This window comes from Carica papaya, chromosome 6, assembly GCF_054855325.1.
Source record: "Carica papaya isolate Zhongbai chromosome 6, ASM5485532v1, whole genome shotgun sequence".
Classification (NCBI taxonomy): Eukaryota; Viridiplantae; Streptophyta; class Magnoliopsida; order Brassicales; family Caricaceae; genus Carica; species Carica papaya.
The window spans coordinates 34,897,017-34,917,898 of record NC_142314.1 but is presented as its reverse complement, the minus strand read 5'-3'; the positions used below and the strand labels follow the sequence as shown (position 1 = coordinate 34,917,898).

Genomic DNA, 20,882 nt, shown 5'->3' with positions numbered 1-20,882 from the left:
ATTTTATTTATACTTTATTATATGTAATAATAAATAAAAAGATAAAATATATATATATATAATTAAACAAATATATGTTTAATTATATATTATATATGTATATATATAATTAAATATATACATATATATGTAATTAAATATATTATATATAGGTATACAGATATATGTATATATATAATTAAGTATACAGATATATGTATATATATAATAAAATATATACATGTATATATGTAATTAGATATATTATATATATGTATATATCTAGTTAAATGTACATGTATATATATAATTAAATATTATATGTATACATATATATAATTAAATATATTATATATACGTATACATATAATTAAATTTATACATGTATATATGTAATAAAATATATTATATATATGTATATATCTAATTAAATATATTATATATACGTACTTATATAATTAAATATACAGATATATGTATATATGTAATTAAATGTATACATGTATATATATAATCAAATATATGTGTGTATATATATAATAAAATAAATAAATTTTATAAAAAAAATCAAGTGACAATACAAAAGAAGATCAAGTGGCTATATGTATGTATGTACATATATATAATTAGATAAAAAAATCAAAGAAAAAGAAAACTTGATATAAATGTAGATAAGAAAAAAGATTAAGAGTATAAATAGAAACAAAATCATCCATATCACATTAAACCACCGATTCAGTGGTTTGAAAAAATAAAGAAAATTGTAACTTTTAAACCATACAATAACTGTAAAAAACTATACCATGTATCTGGAAATGCAAACAAATAAGATAAAATTATGAAAAAACCATACCATACATTAATATATCATCATCCAAACAAAGTCTTAATCACCAATTATAAAATGATCTAAAACAAAGAAGATAAAAGGGAACAGAGAATAATGTTTTCATGATGCTTGCAGTTGCAACACAGCAAATATGATAGATGATCAACCAAGGAAATGCGCAACTCGTACCCGCGGTGCACGTGCACCCATTTCTTGAAATGCACCAGGATTTTGTAGAAATGCCACAACTTCATTAATCTCCTCTCTCATAGACTCAATACTAGCAAAGTCCTTCAATGGGATTGGTGGATTCTTTACCCTCTGCAAGAAAATTATTGAATTTGATGTTTGCTTTCTTTTAAATCAGTTTGATTGCTAATATAGTTTTTTAGGGCCAAAAAATGAACCTTCATTCGGTCAAAGGCGGTGCTTATGGGATCAATGCCAGCCTTTCTTTTACGTTTGATTCTCTTCAACCTATAATTAAAATATGCTTTCTGCAAAACGGTACACAAAAAGTTATTATATTCAGCAACATGTATATCCTTTGATAAGCTGAAACAGAAAATAATATTCACAGGTTCTATCAAAAAAATATTACCAACAGGAGCCCAAATGATTTAACTCAAATATAAAAGGATATCTAACTACAAGAATTTTTACCAAAATCTCAATACATTTTTCCTCATTAAACAAAAAATTCATGTATGGCTAGAGAAGGTTTCACTCATCAAAAGCACTCATATTCTTTCATGTCATACCAGAAAACAAATACAGCAATCAAGCACAAATGTTTGTCTACCTCACTAGTTGTTTAGATCCGTCACCTTACTCCTCATATTGGTAAGAGAAAGCATCCTCCACATTCTCTTGACTAGCCCTACGCTTCAACGTACAGTCAAACCCCATTAATTAACTGAGCCAATGTTGTCGTAAGGACGAAACTCTCTACTCCAATAGGTATTTTAGGCTAAAGTTGTCTATGCACCCTGAGAATCTCCCCACACAAGTAAGGACATCAATGACAATTATCTTCAGTAACCCAACTGATTCATTTTCAAAAGCAGGAAGGTAGTGATGTCATTTATTAAACGGCACGTAGCATGAGCGGTTTGTAGGACCCAGAGGAATTCGACAAGGGGATTCATTTTCAACTTTCCCTTCACCTTGGTAGTAGATGTCTTAAGTAGAATGTTGTCACATGGACCCAAGAGAGGATCAATAAAGGAACTTGTTATAGAAAAAGATAGAGCAGAGGTGTCATTTTTTTTTTTTTAAATACTAGAGTGGAGGTGTCAGACTTGCAGTTGGCAAATAATAGAATCTTATTTCTATCATATAATAGTAGAACAATCACAAATGTGCTAACACTTGTTAAAGTGTTTGAGAATACCTCCGAATTTCATACTAATCTAGCAAAAAGTTGGCTGGTAGGGATGAATTTAGCAGATGATATGGTAAAGGATTGTGTTCAAAGAATATGATGTTCTAGGTTATCGTGGCTAATTACGTATTTAGGTGTTCCATTGGGTAGTAACTGTAGATACAAGTCATTCTAGGATAAGGCAGTTAGCAAAGTGTTTAGAGGCTGGGGTTTTGGAAGGGGGATTGTTCTCATTAGGGGATAGTCACCTTAATACAGTCGTGTTTGTCAAGTATTGCACTTTCTTATGAATCATTCTTCCAAATGCCAATGGGGATGATTGAGAGAGTGGAGGGCATCATGAGGAAGTTTCTATAGGTGGGATAAGGGAGGGACAAATAGACCATTTGGTTAATTGGGAAGCGTGTTCAGTCCAAAACTTATGGTGACTTGGCATTAAGAATCTTATATTAAAATTTTCTAATATGTTTATATCAGAGTTACATAGTAGTTGGGAGGCAATAATATATGGATTTTGCATGGGTATGGTTGTAATTGTATCTTATTTTGGAGCCACTTTTAGAAGGTTCTATGAGGATATCTTATCTTATAATCATAGTGGTGAACTCGTATCTAGCAATAGTTGGATAGTAAGTCCAACTTAGAGGAAAAAACAAGTCCCATGCAACTATAGTAGAAGTTCATCAATGACTGGGACTGAAAATTCCTTAATGATATTGTTAATTATGGCTCGAGGTTGATTAACAAAACTAGAGAAAATAAAGCGATTAACTTAGTTGGATCAACCCCTGTGACAACCGCTATTAGGGCTTTTCACCTCCACCACCTCTTTCTTCTCCTTGGCAAGTAGTTCTAGCTTCACCCCAGCCACCTCATGTAAAGCACCTGTCATCTGCCACCACCCATCCGCCTTCTCTCCCTCTGGCAAGAAAATATGTTTAATGCTTCCACCATTACTCTCCAAGAACACCGGAAAATGGCCACGTCCGTTTCAACACAAAGCCATCCACACCATGTGCCACCTGCTCCGCCAGCACATCCCCCGTACCTTACCACCCTTCATCCAGAAGAACTCCTTAACGCAAGTCAATAACCACGCCACCTGCTCCTCCCAGTAATATATTGATTTTCGAAATCCCCTCCCATTTTCATATATCCTTACCCCTTTACCTTTCCCAACAATATCAAAATTTTTCTACTCTACCATCAGGAATCTCCTTTCTCCAGCCTCCACGTTCGCACACCTCTAAGTGTCACCGCACGATATTTGATGGCGCCTAGACCCTCACCTCCTCCCCCAGCCTCTCCCTTTCTCTAAGAAATCCTAACCTCCCACAAGCACTAGTCAGGCTCCGAGAACTACCAAAAAAATTACCTTGAAATTTAAAACTTAGCTATATTGTTTGACGGTGCTTTGTTTCTTTTATTGATGACTATATTCGGATTACTTGATTTTTCCAATTGAAATTTAAAACTGAATTTACTCGTATTGTTCCCCAGTTCCATGACATTATTAAAACACAATTTAGGATCATTATTAAATATTTTAGAATTAACAATACCTGAGATTACTTTAACCAAACCTCAACTTCCTTCTTTCAAAATGAAGGAATTGTCAACAAGCCTTCCTTTGTCTATGCTCCACAACAAACAGACTTGCAGAAAGAAAAAATGGTCACTTGCATACTACTACACGTGCCTTTTGTTTCAATATCATATACCTAAACACTACCGGAGAGAAACCATGTTAACTACCACATGTTTTATCAACAGATTATCTTCTAAAATACTAGACTTCTGAAGTCTGATGAAAATTCTAGCTACATCTTTTGAGAGATATGAGTCACCAATAACCTTATCTTTCATATCTTTTGAGTTTTTGTGGGATATTCATCTGCACAGAAAGGATACAAGTGCTATTATCCATCCACAAACAAATTTATGTACTTGTTGATGATTTTTGAGACCAAATCTTTCTTTGACCAATATTATCTTCAAGGGAAGACTATATTGTACGATAAAGGAGACTCAGAAGACTCATTTTTTGATATTCCTCCCCTGCCTTTAAACACTTTGCCTACACTATATAACTCACCATCTTACTAGAAAATCAGAACCCATAAAATCAACCTAAATCTCAAGCTTCACAAGATGAGTCTGAACCTCAACCTATACAGGACCTATGTTTTACTTTAGTATATTCAAGAAGAAAAAACTCTGACTTTAGTCTAAAATAGGTTCAAGAATCCAACTCGAACCTTGGATGTGAGGTAAACTTTGAGAACCACTTTTCTTCTTATACTGATATATCTGTTGTATTTAGAAAAAAGGACTATAGCATGCACAAAACATCAACTTTACGAATTTTCAACTTTTTGAAAATTGTTCTCTAGCTCACAAAAAAAATTTTATAAGTCTGAATACATAATTCATTTCCAAAATATTATTTGAGACTTTACCAGTAGAAATGAAAAAATGCTATTAATATTGAAACGCAAGTACTTGAGAAAAACAGACTTGGCGAGTGGTGGATCTACCTAAAAGGAAAAACTCATGGACTGCAGATAGTTGTCCAGGATAAACTATAAATCTGATGGAACTATAGAGAGATAAGATTGGTAGCCAATGGATATATTAAAATCTACGGGATTGATTATCAAGAGACCTTTGTACCAACTGTAAAGATGGACAGTTGATAGATATACATACTATACATGTCCGCAACTTTATAACTTGCAAATGTATTGACCAAGAGATCAAGTAATACTGGGTTTCATACCATTTGTTTTGGAATAAGAAGTGTGAAGTATGTATTAATAAGATATCAAGGGGGTAACACTCATGTACGAAAGATTTATAAATGAGTTAGGATGTCAATAACATTTTCAAAATCCTCATCCCTTATGATGTCATGCCCCCAACACAATCGATCCAAAATAATGGTATCATCTATCTCTCAACCGATAAGCCTCTACCTCTTAACACTCAAAAATTCTTAAGTTTCTTTCTTTCCAAATGACCCAGAAAATGGTCAAAGGAATCAATTTTGCAATCTCTTTACATGCCCATCTCATCCCACGCCCAAATCTCCTCTTTGACAGTCCCTGTCATCACTCAGTTGATCTCCAACAGCCTATAAATCATTTGTTTTTTTAAAGAACAGCCTATAAATCATACTCCACAAATCATAAGCCGCAAGACACCATAGGAGGATGTGATGCGGCAGCACAAATGACACCTATTAACCAAAATGTGGCCTCTAGTCATCAGCTTATCAATGGTCAATACGTTCTCCTGGCTAGCCTCCCAAGCAAAAAAAGCTATTCTGAGAAGCGCCTTTGATTTCCAGATGTGGATAAATGGATAGTCGTAGTTGCTATCAGTTCCCTCCCTCACAATATATTTGTAGTATGATTTGACAGAGAATTTCCATTCTGATTTATTTTCAATGACAGCTAGTTCGGCCTGGTATTAACCTATAGTGAGGAATTTAGTTGTAGTAAAGCTTCATACTCACTGATTTCTCAAACATTCAAGTTTCTATTGATAGTTACCTCTTAAACCCTGCTGCCATTAGAATCCCAGTATGCCTCTTTAATCACCATATTTCTAGGTATGGTGAGTACAAAGCGACTCTTAAGGCATCCACCACCTAGCCATTTGTCCAGCAAAAATCCTATTTTATTTCCTCTGCCCAGCTTCCATTGGGTGCATTCCCTAAATTTTGGCCATTCCATCATGATCTTCTTCCACAACCCTAAACCATGTGTTCTCCTAATCTTTCCATGAGCCCCACTCACCTCAATGCCACCCCACCTCACCTCAATAATCCTCATCCACAGCCTGTCATCTTCCTTCAAAATCTCCACAGCCATTTCCCTTGAAGAACCAAATTCATTTTAACCAAGGATCTAATTCCCAACCCACCCTGGTTAAAGGATTTTTTGACTTCATCCCATTTAACCAAATGATATCTCCTTCTCCCCTCCTCATCATCTTAAAAAAATAGGCATTGGATGACTTCCAATCTTCTTGCAACTTTTACAGGGATCGTCAATGTGGATAGATAATAAATAGGGAGGTTAGCAACCATACTTTCAGTTAAAGTGTACCGACCACCCTAAGATAAAAAATTCATCTTCCAACCCGCTAGACTTCTTTCAAACATCTCAATCACCGGTTCTGATGTTTTCTAATCTTTAAACTTAGCACGAAGTGGAACTCCCAAGTATTTAATTGAAAGATTTACAACTTGACAGCCCATCACATGAGCAAGGTTGTGTTCATGACCTTTATCTCAAATTCTAACCATTTCTGATTTATTCAAGTTGATATAGAGTCCAAAGATAGCTTGAAAGCATAAGAGAGTACATCTTAAATGTAAAAAATTTGTTTTCTCTGTTTGGCAGTAAATCAGAGTGTCATCAGCAAAAAAGAAATGTGATATCTCAATAGAATTACCACCACTGCCCACAAAAATACCTTTCAACAGCTGTAGCTCTTTAGTCTTATTCATCAAACTATTCAAAACTTTCATGATAATTATAAATAGGAGTTGGGAGAGTGGATCACCCTGTGTAAGACCCCTAGAGGCCGTAAAGAACTTTGATGAACCTCCATTTATTAGGACTACAAAAGATGTAGAATCCTACAAATGTGCATCCATTTTCTCCATTTTTGACCAAAACCCATTCTCTCTAACATGTAGTCCACAAAATCTCAACACACATGATCATACGTCTTCTCCATGTCAAGCTTACAAATCAAACCATCATTCATCCCGGTCACCAGCTCATCTACTACCTCATTTGCCACCAGGACAGCATCTTGTATCTGCCTACCTTCCAAAAAGACATGTTGACACTCCCCTATTACCTCACCCAACACTCTCGAGAATCTACTAGCCAATACTTTGGCGATAAGTTTGTAAATACATCCCACCAAACTGATGGGTCTATAATCTCTTATGTCTCTAACACCTTCCCTTTTTTTAATGAATACAAAAAATGTAGAATTTAATGATCTTACAAATTTTTCGGTATCATGCATCTCTCACAAAAAACTCCACCACATCACCCTTTATTACATGTCAGAATTCTTGTAGAAACTTCATATTGAAACCATCCAGGCCCAGTGTTTTATCCCTATTGCATAGTTTCAGACTCTCATAGATCTCATCCTCGGAAAACTGTTTCTATCATCTGTCTATTTGCATCAATTAATCTCTTGAATTCCAGCCCATCTAATATAGGCCTCACCTTAAATTCTTCCTCAAAAAGCCTAGAAAAATAAGTACGGACAGCTCCTCTCATATTATCATTTCCCTTGACCCTTATCTCATCAACCCATACCGCATCAATGTAATTTCATCTCCGTCGATGGCTGGCTAACGCATGAAAGTATTTAGTGTTGCAGTCCCCCTCCTTAAACCATTTTTCTCTGGATTTCTATCTCCAAACAGCCTCCGCAAAATTGATTCTACATGGTAATTTGAACTTCAAAGAGTCCCTTCTAACCCTTCCATCTTCATCTAACCCACCCCCACCCTCCTTCTCGTTGAGCTCCTCAATAGTACTCATCATTTTACTGAACTCCTCACCTTCTCTCACCCTTTCCTCCTTGGCCCAGGATTTAATCTAATTTCTTCAGACCCTTAAGCTTGCACGTGATTCTAGAGCTAGCCTTGCCCTACACAGTAGAATTTTTCCACTTTTCTTCCGCTAAGAGTCGGAATTTCTCCTCCCTCAGCTAATGATTATCTAACTGAAAATGGATAGGGCCCTATTTGATGCCCTCGGATTCCAGGCAGATTGAAAATTATCAGAAATGGGGCGTTGAAGCAACTTCTGGCAAACACCTACAAGCTGCAAAAGGAAGCTAAACGAAAAATCAGTCAATGTGTGAACATGAGGGGTGGCTTTTCTAATTTGTCCCTGTCCACTGTCCTCCAACTAAAAGCAAATTAACCAACTCCAACCCATCCAAAACCTCTCTAAACTCGTGAGCCCAAGAAACAGAGGAGTTAACACCACTCATCTCCTCCCTCCTCAAAACTGTATTAAAATCCACTCCAACAACCCAATTTCCTCCCCCTTTCTTTTGCATTCATAAAGCTCCCTCCACAATAAATCCTTCTCCTCCTTATTCCCACGGCAGTAGACTCCTGTAAACACTCATTCAATCCCTCTCCTGCAATTCTTGAAAAGGCAAGATAGAGTGACCTCACCCCTCAACACTTCCATACTTTGAACCCTATCCTCCTTCAACATTAGTGCAATCCCACCAGTTGTCCCTCTAGGTAGGATATAGTGCCACCTCAAATTTTTTATTTTCCACAAACTCTTCAATGCGGTAGTATCACACAACTCTAATTCTAACTCTTGTAAACAGACAATGTAAGGATTCCACTTCCCAAGACAACCCCTAATGACAATTTGTTTGTTTATGTTATTTAAACCCCTCGCATTTCAATATAAAATTTTTCCAATCATCTAAAACATGATTTTTATCCCCCCTCCCCCAATTTCTTTTCCTCTTTCCTCCTACCATCATAATTTATGGATGATTCTAACCTCTTCAACTCTCTGGGAGTGCCCTCGCACATTTTTTTCTTCTCCTTGGGTGCTGAGCCTTCCCCTTTTCTTTTAGCAGATCTCCTTCTATTAATCTCAGAGAAAAAAGAATATATATGGTCTTTCATGCCTTCTAACGAGAGTCCCATCATTCAACTGAACTTCTGGATATTCTACAATACCCATAACGAGCTTCCAACATCCTCCCCATTCAAGCTTAAACTAAGGTTCCCCTTAATGTCATGATCCATCACTGTAACAATCGCCTGAATCTCTTCCTTCACCATGACTATCACAAGGTCGTCATTTCTAAAATCGACAACTTCCGCTTCATCATCTTCATTAACCCCCTGATCCTCCTGAATTTTCCTCACTCTGAAGTTAGGGCTTGACTCTTCTCCTCTCTCCTCCGATAGTCTTTCCCGAGTCAACCCCTCCTCCCTCTCATCCTTTACGCACCCTAACGTCCTCTTTTCCTCCACCCTCTATTTTGATTTCACCTTCCTTTTTGTTACCGAGTCATATGGGATTTTTTCATATCCAGATTTCACCCTCGATGGCTCCCCTCAAGTCGGGATGCTCCCCATAGGTCTCCACCATTCTTTTTTTTTTGGGCTTCTCCCTTTGGGCCTTTCCACTCCCATTTCAGTCCCCGTTACCACTTTCCTTTTTCCTTTACTACCAGACGCTCCGCAAGCTCAAATGCCAACGTTATAAATCTCTTACCATCCTCCACCCTGCATACCTTTCGGGATGAAAATCCTCTTTGCCTTTTTACCCCATAGCTCAAACAGGACCAGACACATTCTTCTCCTGTTGCTTCCAAACAAAATCCACAGCTCACAATTTCCCCCAATAAAGTGCTTAGCCCACAGGACTCCCCCCTTTCTCCAGTAGAAATCTTCTAAAGCGTCAAGAAGCCACCCCACTCCACCTTATCGACCGCAATCGAAATTCGAAAACATTGGCCATTTTCGTTTATCCGCAGTCCGTCCATCCTCCTACCCTCACACACTAAGTCGAACAACTTATTGTCGATCGCAAGGAATTTCCTGCCATTCTGGACCATCATCTCACCCAAGTCAACCCCAATGGCCGGCGAAAGACCATCGAGATGGCAGCTTCTATCACATGTACTAAGTAGAATCAACCACTACAAGTAATATGTGATAATTTATTATAGTTGAAAAAGAAACCAAAACTGGGTTTCAAACTATTATTGACAAGTTATAAATGGATAATATCTATTTACCAACTTGAGTAGTATTGGAAAGTGTATTTGTATATTAGGATAAACGGAATATTAGTAACATGTCTTCTCTTCTAATAAATCTTCTTTTTCAATTTTTTTTAAAGAAAGAAAAAGATAACTTTCAAACCCAAAATCTTCTTATTAAAGGTTATCCTTTTTAGACTAGCGAGGATATTACGGAATTGATTGGCATTTTTATAGACTGTTGTACAGCTTCTATATACGAGTTGCATTCTTTGGTGCTTTTTTAATATTATCTTTTTTCTTTAAAAAAAAAAGTTTGCCTTAGATCATAAGATGCCAAAAAGACCACCCTATCTCGAATAAGGTAGAATTTAGGTGCATTAGTTGAAATCACGGAATTGCAGTTCAGTCATAAAAGCCAGGAAAACAATGCATGTTGGCATAGACAAGTAATACTAGGCAACAGATATAATAGTCCAAATAGAAAATTTTTCTGAAGAAAAAAAAAGTGTATATAAATAAAGTAATACCACTCTCCGTAATTTCCGCAAGTTTGGATCTCTACGTAAAGGTCCATAACCAAGAAGTCTTGGAATTTTTCTCTTCATGAGCCGGAACGCGTGAAACAAAACAAATCCGTATAGAAAGCTTCTAATGAGAAACCAAAGAAACCACTGAAAATCTTCTGTGTTCCGAGACTTGAAATTAATTTCTGCCTCAGATTGCCATTTCAAATACCATGTCGAGCCAACAGTTTGACCTATTTCCTCTGGCCATGCCATCCCTAACCTCAATCTTACCTGTATTAAAATGGCAGACAAACCATAAATAAATCAATGATACTACTAGACTGTAAGAACTGAGAACTATTGTACATGAAGTGGCATGTCATTAGTTTATCATAGAAATAATACCGGGTAAGGAACGAGAAATTCAACAATGGGAAACACAATTATCATCATTATGTCGTCATTTATATTTTTTATTTTCTGGAAAGCCCAGTCTCTCGCATATGATACAATTTTCGTCTTCAACAACCCAGTCAAGAATCGATGAGCTAGCCTTATTGTCAAGAGAAGCTGCTGCTGGAGATCTAATTCTGAAAAAGGGATCCACATCAAGTGAACAGCAGTTGGAATACCACATGCAAGCATCTTCATGTACAGTCCATCAAATCCTCCAAGGCCCTCAAACAGCATATCAAATTCCTGTAGTAAGAATGTTAATTAGAAGTGTACAAGAAAATGTTCTGCAGAAGTAAATTCAAACTCATGTTACCTTAATGTCAACATGATATTCCTTGTCATCTCCCTTCAGTGCAACATACATGGCAGCCCAATCATGCCTGATTCTGGCATTCTCTATGAGCCTTTTAGAAACTGCGTAAGGAACGGCTATGGGATCCATTTCCCACCTGTTCTTATCTTCATTGTACCACGTCTTAGAGACCAATCGATCTCGATCCAGAAGAACAAGTTCCTTCAATGAAAAATCACTAAATTGTTCACTACATGAACTAATTTTGTGAAAAGAAAATAGAGAAGCTTATCAAAGCTTCAAATACAAGTAAAAGGAGTTAATACAAACCAAGAACATCAATAATTACTACAGAAAATATATAAACCAAGTACCATATCCAATATGCATTCCAGTTAAATTAGAACAAGAAAGATATAAGAGAGGATAACAATTTTAGCAAAAGAATGATGCCCTCATGATTAATAACAGTGCCATAACAAGTCTGACAGAACTAGATATCAATCAAACACATTTGATGTGACTAAACAGAGAAGAAATCTAAAAGCTTATTATATCCAGCACACAAAATTTGTCACCCAGGAAAAAGCTAATTTCAAGGAGAATAAAGAAATGCATTTCCACGACCACTATCTAATTGGTCATCTTTGAAATGCAGAAGTACAAAAGAAAGGGAATTTTCAGTTAACCAACTTCTTCAAAAGAATAAAGAGGGGAATTGCAAATTTTCCATTCTCTTTTTCTTTCAAATGAAGAGGCATTGGACTTCAAATCTCTGACCCTCTTCAATAGGGTGCTTCTTTGTAATTATTTTTTAAATAAAAAAGTGTGAAAATATATTACTATATGCACCAAAAAGGTGCCGTCCATATTCAGAAATTTACATGTTAATAAAATTATCCACAAAGTTCGTTAATTCCTCCAAGAAAACAAATAGGATGACTCCGTAAAAAAAAACCAAGGGTCTAGAATCATCTATTCTTAAGGATATCAAAACCATCAACATCCCCAACCTCATCAAAAGCTCTCTTATTCTTCTCCTTTCATACCACCCAAAATATGGTTAAAGGGATCATCTCCACATGCTTCCTATGGCCACAAATGCCCCTCCAAGCCCAAATTTCGTCCTTCACTGAACCTACCATGACCTAACTGATACCAAACACACCGTAAACCATGATCCATAACTTGTAAATTATAGGGCACCAAAGCAAAAGAAAGTGTAAGTTACAGGGTGCTTCTTCGTGATAAATATATTCAAGAGAAGAAAGTGTTCAAACCAGGGAGAAAATAGCATAAATAGCATTTTCATGCACAAAACAGTAATCTTGTCATTTTGCTTCAGTTAATTTAACATTCAATATTTAAGTTGATGTAGCACTATGACTTAAAAAGGATGCGCCATAGTTCCTCAAGAAAAGGATTTGTGATCCCCACTGTTCATGCTCAAAACAAGGAAAAATATTATCACTTAAACATGTCTCCTAGATATTTACTTTTCTCCAATACAAATTAAACATGCTAGTACTGGCAAATAGTAGAACTGTTACATGGTCAAAGACAAAAGTTACCTGTCTTTGTGCCACATACTGTTTACCAAAATCAGCATCTTCTAACAACTTCCTCTTTAGGTCAGCTTTAGCTTCGTCTCGCCACTTCTTCCAACCATGATACAAATGAAGGCCTACAGCCTTAGGAACAACAACCTCCTTATCTCCAAACATCCATTTTAACTCAATTTCTGGAAAACCCTTCAGAACTTCCTCTTCCAGTGTTTTAACAACAAAACGCCTTTCATGGCCAAATTTTTTCATTCTTTTTCTTATACGATTCTCCAGAGTTCTCTGCAACTTCTTTGAGTCCTCAAGGCCTTGTTTTATACGTAGGGAAAAATCCACTGAATCTTGATGAAACAAAGGTAAGGGATCTCCAAGTTCCACAACATTAGGTAGAATGATTTGTTCCAAATGCTTTCTTTGTGCAACTTCTAATTCCTTCTTTATTTCAGATTTTGAGAGCTTAGCAGAACTTTTTGGCCGGCTGAAACCAGAGAGACCAAAATGCCCACCTCAGGAAAAGAATAATCCACCAGTTCTATTCCATAAAGTAAATTACATGCATGATAGCTCAAGTAACATAAAGCAACTACTTACAAAGTTTTCTTTTATCTTATATATGTTCACTGCAGTAATAAGTATGCATTTTTTAGCCATCTTTGTTTTAATAGATATTTAAGAGGATAGGAATCAATAACGCTGCAGTACTTGTAACAAAAAGAAAAGGAAGAACATTGCGATATGATCAAAGAATTGGATAAATAAAAACACTATAGCACATGACAGCAATGCAACTAAAAAGAGAGAGAGAGAGAGAGATAGGCACGGTTGTCCCACCATTTACGCTTTTCAACTCCACAACCACTGGAAACTGAAAGACATACATTCTTTACATGACAAGACATACTTTGCTTCAAAAGTTATAAGAAACAAATTCAGATGCTGGTTAAGAGTTCAGTTACTAACCCTACTATAGCAAATTCATTAGCAACAGTGCATAGATAAAACTAAAGCTTAAACTAAACACTAGAGTACACCCTATGCTGTAGAGCAGTTTATTCATGAATCTTTGATAGTGTGGTGGAAACAAATACTTGACTGGTGATCCTAAAGAATACTCGCCTAGAAACACATTATTTCATTCAACTAACTAGTTCTTGGATTTCTCCGGATTTTAAGGAAATTCCAGGATATTACCTCTCAGTATTCTTCCACTTCATTTCCCTGTTGAACTTTTGCACCAACCCTTCACACTCTCTCTCTATAAAACAAAGCTCCCTAACTCCAACACTCAAAGCCATTGTTTCTTTCCTCAGAATTCTATCTTCAATCTCTCCAACTCTCCCCCATATCCTGCTGTACTCCTCCTCCATTATCCTCATGCTTTCCTCCAGCTTCTCCATTCTCTCCTTCTCCCCTTTACCCGCCAACTTCTCGCTCTCTCTCCTCACCTTCGGTGCCAAGTCCACAATCTCATCAGCACGCTTAACCAATCCCTCTTTCTCCTTCCTCAGCTCTCTCAACTCCCCGTAGAGTCCACCCATTATACCCTCTTGCAGCTCCTCTTTCTTCATCTTCACAGCCTTCAACGCCAACTCAACTTCCTTAACATCCCCACTTCCCCTCCTAACCCCCTCAATGCTCCTCAACAAAACTGAAACAGTCTCCAAAAGTTTCCTAGTGTATTCCGAATATTCATGATCCTTATTCTTCAAAACCACTTCTTCTTCCTTCATTTTCACTTTCTTATCCAACGTTAGTATACTAGCTAATGGTGATGCGATTGCAGAAGCTTGAAATGAACGAACTGGGGAGAGCCCAATTGCAATACAAAACAATGTAGACGCGACATACTTCGTTATGAATTGGATTACACTCTCCGTTTTCTTGGTGGAATACCCAGTGGAAACTAGCGATTGTTTTTCCAGTTTTGAGCTGCTGAGTACTTCTAAAACCGCATCTTCTTCTCCGCGGGAGCATTTTGAGTTCGTACAAAAACGTTTGAAGCTAAATAACGTAATGGTACGACTAGTTGGTAGGGTTTTACAGGTTTTGCTGGATGGTCTATAAGAGAATTTATGACTTCTTGAAATGTATCTTGTTTTGAATTGAAGTTTAAAGTTTTGATATGGCGGAGATGACAGGGAGACAAAGGGGGTAGCGAGTGAAGAATCGAATACGGATTCCATAGAAGTTGTATTATGAAGCATATGGAAAGGAGAAACAGAAATTGGTGGGCATTTGGGACTTCACTTTGGTTTTGGGTTTGTTTAGTTTCAACTGGGAACAAGCAGGACTGGGCTGCTACAATGGACAAACAAGAAGCTTATGGGACACCTGGGAACATAGAGGGGGATAGAGAAACGGGTCAGACTCTGAACCGGATAAAGGAAAACCGGTTCGGTCCAATTTTATATTTTAAATGGCTTTCGGTTCACTGCGTTTAGTTTGTTCGGTCGGTTTTTTCTACCGTTTAAAAAATTGGCAATTTAGTCAAACACTTTAAAAAATACTGATTAAATGCAAAATTATTTTGTTTTATTAAATATGAAATTAGAAATTAAAAATAGATCATTCTAAAAAATAATTGTATGAATTAAATAATAATTTTAATTAATATTTTTTGTTAACTTTATATTTTATTAATTAATTTTAAATATTTTAAAATAAAATATAATACTAACTCACTATTATTAATTTTATAATCATTATAAATAAAATTAAGTTAATAACTTATAATTACATTCTAACCATTCTACTAATAAAAATATAATATGCAAAAACACTTCAATTATGCGGTAAAATCAGAAAAAAAAGAAATTATAAAATTAAGATATTTCCACAAAAAATACAAATTGATCCTCGAAATTCAGATATTTAATTATTAATTTGAGTAAGAAATATAAAAATTAATCTTGTTATTGTTATTTAATTAATCGGCAACATAACTTAACTTTGTATTATTATACCAAAACATGTATGATTTTTACACAGAAGGAATTTTTATTATATTTATATATTAAAGATATTATATGTCTAAAGTTTTATTTTAAATATTTAATATATCATTTATATTTATTCATTTACAAATTTTTCAGTAATTGTATTCTATGGCACATAATATATATGTAACACCTTAATTTTAATTTTTATTATTATTATTGAAATTATTATAATTTTAATTTTTTTTAATTTTCTTTTTTTTATTGATTTATTTAATTAATAATATAATTATTTTAATTTAGTTTAATTTAATTTAATGGAAATAAAAATAATAATAATGATAAAAATGGGTAAAATTATTTTTGGAGTTTAATTGAAAATAATTTTAAAAAAAATAGGTGAAAATTCGGATTCTGTGGGTATTTTTGAAAAGAAAATCGGAAATCGTGGGTAAAAATGCAATTTCGAAAAATTACGTCACGTCATCAGCAACGTCAACAGCCTGGTCAGCGGCTCCGGCCAACCAAGACACGCCGCGTGGCATAGACATTGACGCAGAAAGGCCACGCGGAACGGGCCACGTGGGCGATCCGCGTGCGCGCGATTGGACGGCTGAGATCCGTTCCCGCGCGCACAGAAGGCCCAGATCAAACGCGTGCGCGGACGGCACAGATTGCACGCGTGCAGACGGCCCAGATTCATTTTCAATTTAATCGCGATCGGACGGCCCAGATTAAATTGTGATGGATGGCTCATATTAAAAGGAAAATGTTATAAATAATCTCATCCACACCCAACCCCAAACCCTAGCCGCCAGAGTCCTCGCCGGAGAAGACAGTCCAGCCACTGGAGGAACCGACTGCCGCCAACCGCTGCCTCACCAGAGCACTTTCTGGTCGCCAAACGAGGTAAAATTTCTCTCCTTGGCTCGAATTTCGATGTTGAACCCCCCTGTGGCCAAATCGGAGCCAAACCACCGGCCAATTGGTCGAAAATGCCGCTGAAGCCCAGCAGCACCATCGTGGGTTTTCTCAGTTTTTGTCTCCGATGAGGCCCTTCCCGATTCCCGTTCGATATAATTTTTACACCATTGTGACCACCGTCTTTTCCTCTACAGGTTTACTGAAGCAAAACGCCAAATCGCGACTCGCGCCGAAGGAGCCGCCACACCCGAGTGCTCTACCACCGGTAAGTCTCGATTTTTTGAGTTTTTTCGGCCCACCGAGGGCCTTACGTGTATTTTATCACAAAAACCATTGTAAATTTGGCCAAATACGACCGAAAACGGTCAACCCGATGCGAATCACCGCCGGAGCACGGCGGCTCCGGAATTCCAAAATTGGCCGAGGAGACCCTGGGTCTGATTTGGAGTTTTTTGGGGACATGTGCAGGTACCGAAAGTGTGTTTCAGTTCCCGAAAAAAAAAATCAGGGAATCTAGGGACTGCCTGTAAGCACAGTGAAAAACTAATTTTAGACTTTGAATCAAGTAAGGATCTCTCACCCTATTTCCTATCACGGCATTAAAGCTTAATAAATGATAAAACAGTATTTTATGAATTAATAGATATGTACAATTTATTAAGGTTGCTAATGGAGCCCGAATTTGATATATTTTCAGTTAGTTGCTATTTTAGTTATTTTATAGTTTTAAAGGCATTATGGTGTCTGATCTATTTATTTTATGGTTTTGAATGCATGAATCACTGTTTACTTCACTACTGCTTGATTTTGTAAATCCAATTATATGCTTGCATTATTGGATGCTCGTTACTGATTTAAATATTCATGATTATGTGAGAAATATAAAATTAAGAAAAGAATAGAAAAGGTATGTGAATTGATAAATGGATAAGTCGACAGCCTCACTATATATCTTGGGAGATGGTGGACAGACCAGGTCCATAGAGAACCCTATCGGGAACGTTGTCTCTCATACCGGACGGGGTATGGAGACTTTAAATGTTTTGGCGCTCATACCGGACGGGGTATTGGGACAACCCGCTTCACCCTCATTCAAGACGGGGTATTGAGATTTATGATTTTGGCGCCCATACCGGACGGGGTATGGGGACGACCCTGGAGTTAAATTATTAATGTGAATGGTTTACGTGTAGCGGGGACCCCTATGGATCCCCATGGATACTGGTAGGCTGGTAAAAGAGAAAATCTGTTGTCTGATGATTGAAATATTAAAAGTATGACATGTGTTATGTTATAGAGTACGTATGATTTTCCGATATTATAATGTTATTGTTTCATAAGTTTTTTCATGAATCTCACAGAGGTAAGTGGACAGTAAAGGGTTTTATTATTGATAAATAAATTTATTATAAATTATGCTCCATTTGTCGTTTTTTGTTTTCTACCAACCTTTAATTCTGTGACAGTGAGATAGTGTGACATCTTTACTGGGCTAGTGTAGCTCATTCCTTACTTAACCATTTCATATCAGGAGGACTTGGTTCTCGAGTTCATTCCGCAGGAAGACAGCGAGTAGATACCTAAAGATTTTATAGTTTTCCTTATAGTATTCATTTCTAGTATTTACTTTAGTTAGCTTATTCTTTCATACATTTAATATGTTTTGGTTATTGTGTAAGGGATGTTAACCATAATCTATTTTATTTCGCTTCCGCACTTAAAAATTTTATATACATTTCCTTTAAATTTCCGGGGCTGTTACAATATATAAAACATATGAATAAAAGTTCAAGCCTTTATGGATCAACTAAAACTAGTTAGTATTTGCGATAATTAATAAGTTGATACTAAAATTGACAATGTAAGATTATCACATACAACTATGAAAGTATAAGAATTGACCGAATTTATTTTATCAATTCAAACTAAACAAATTAGAGATACTTGATTGATTGAAACAACTAATCAGTATATTCGATCAGTAAATTAAAAAATTAATTTTCTGACCGATTCAGTCATAGTTTGTCGTTTTGTCGAACAAAACAAACCAAATAATTGAAACAGTATTTTTTAAAATATTTTATAGATTATATATGTTATATAATAAATTATATATATATATAAAAGAAAATAATGAGTTTAACCCTAACTAGTCTACTCGCACTTGCTACTTAGCATCGCACTAACTAGTCATCACTTCTTATAACACTAGCAATTTGAGCTCTCCTCCCTTATCTTTCTTTTCTTTTCACTAATCATTGTCACTCACCAAAACTATTAATCATTTAACCAATATGCAGTAATCATGACATCAACGAGATAGCTCATAGTTGATAATCCCACCACTTCACAACACATGGAGTGTTGCCGAGTTGATGATGTCACAACCTTACTTCTTCACCATTCACGCCAATGTTGAGGCTTAAATGCTCCTTTTTTTGTGGGGGTTGGGAATACACCATGATAAAAATACGAAGATGAAGAAGAAAAGGACGAAAAAATGACAGTTATTAAATATATATATATATAAGGCAATGGAGGTGATTTGAATTTTGGAGACACATATCACAATTCATGGCTAAGGCATAGTCCAAGTTCACATAAGAGAACACGTGAGCATAAAAGCTCTCAGCCACAAGGGGAATCATATGATAATTCACGAATTCATGGGAGAAAGTGATGAAGCTCACGACTTCATTAGAAGATCTAAGGAAGCTCACAGCTTTATAAGCTTAAAAGGCCATAGATTATGATTTATGGTGGAGAATAAACATAACCAAGACTATCTTAAAAGAGATCCTCGCAGTAAGGTCTATACAATTGAGCAACAAGACCAAATTTTTGGTGATTTAGGCTATACACTCTTAAGAGGGCATGATATGAATCGTCTCATTGAATATCAAAGTGGGTTGGACCATAAACAACACCCATAAGGAGGAAAACAAAGTTTAGACACATCATATGATGGATTTTGAATACATGGAAGAGGTATTCTAATGAAAAGTGGGTCAAACACAAAGGCATGGGCAAAAAAAACTTAAGGAACACTTTTCTTTATTTATATTATGGGAAATGTAAAGGCCCGGAACTTAAAAGGAAATAAAGTCATGAATTACGTGCGGAAGCGAAATAATAGAGTTTAGCATTTACATTCCTTATATAATAATTCAGAATGTCCAATAGGGTTACGAGAATGTTCATTATAAAAGAACAAACGAAAATAAAAAAAAATAAATAAAAGACATTATACTGAACATTATAGGATGACATTCACTAGTTTTTGAAAGGGAGTTCGGGTGGTGAACTATTCACGACTCTCTTCTTGATCAGGATCTAGGTCTTAGTCTTTTTAATCTGAAATAATTAATGAAAGGGTGAGCTACATAACTCAGTAAGGATATCACACTACTCATCGATACAGAAACTGAAGATTAGTAAAAATTATGAAAATAATAAATAGAGCTCTTAAGTTAAATAAATTCATTTATCATAAGGAAAACTATTTATTACATATATTTACAGTTGCGATATTTTCAAAATCGACTTATAGAGGCAATAACTCAAATAACATTCTAATCTCATATTCAAGTGAGCAAGAACAACAATATATCTAGTAAGACTACCGTTCATTAATTCACATGACCAAATAATTTCTCGTTTGCATATTAATTTCTAATTTCACAACTCGACCGTAAATCATACAAGACAAACAATATATAGCAAGGAAGTACAATTGAATTATATAACTATTTCAATATATTATCATGTATTTAAACCTGTAAATTCAACAACTATTTAAACATGATAAATAAATAACTAAACGATTCCGGTTCTATTAATAATATGTAATTATTCTCAAAAATTTTTAAATTATACAAAATACTATATTATCGATTATTAAGCTTCAATTTCATAATAGAGAATAAGGTGAGAGATTCTTACACGAACCGATATCCGAAATGCTGAACTTTCCACTACACCTATTGACGGTCCTCGGGTTTCTTGACTTTTTCTACAGAGATTAAAGTACGCTTCACGTACCTAAAAATCCAAAATCCCTATTAAAAACCTTTTTCGGTTAATTTCAGAATTCCAGCACGACGGTACTGCCGTGCTCCAACGACAGCACCGCCTCCCGCGACGGCACTGTCGTGTTCCAACGATAGCACTGCCTCCCGCGACAGCGGTTTACCTCGGTTTGGCTGTTTTCGGTCAGTTTTAAC

The 20,882-nt window shown here is 35.9% G+C and overlaps 1 protein-coding gene across 6 annotated transcripts in view; it reads right to left on the bottom strand.

Moving 5' to 3' along the window:
- The window catches only part of EMB2458 (FtsH extracellular protease family), a 36,460-nt gene extending 21,332 nt beyond the window's left edge, over positions 1-15,128 (bottom strand). For all 6 annotated transcript variants that reach the window (XM_088206403.1, XM_088206401.1, XM_088206400.1 and 3 more), the window contains exons 1-7: positions 13,991-15,128; positions 12,809-13,277; positions 11,259-11,459; positions 10,895-11,188; positions 10,511-10,780; positions 1,216-1,305; positions 998-1,129 (exon numbers count right to left, since the gene is read on the bottom strand). In XM_088206403.1, the coding sequence (XP_088062529.1) occupies positions 998-1,129; positions 1,216-1,305; positions 10,511-10,780; positions 10,895-11,188; positions 11,259-11,459; positions 12,809-13,277; positions 13,991-15,003 (2,469 nt within the window). In that variant the 5' untranslated portion in view covers positions 15,004-15,128. The remainder of the gene's footprint in view (positions 1-997; positions 1,130-1,215; positions 1,306-10,510; positions 10,781-10,894; positions 11,189-11,258; positions 11,460-12,808; positions 13,278-13,990) is intronic.
- Between the last annotated feature and the right edge of the window lie 5,754 nt (positions 15,129-20,882).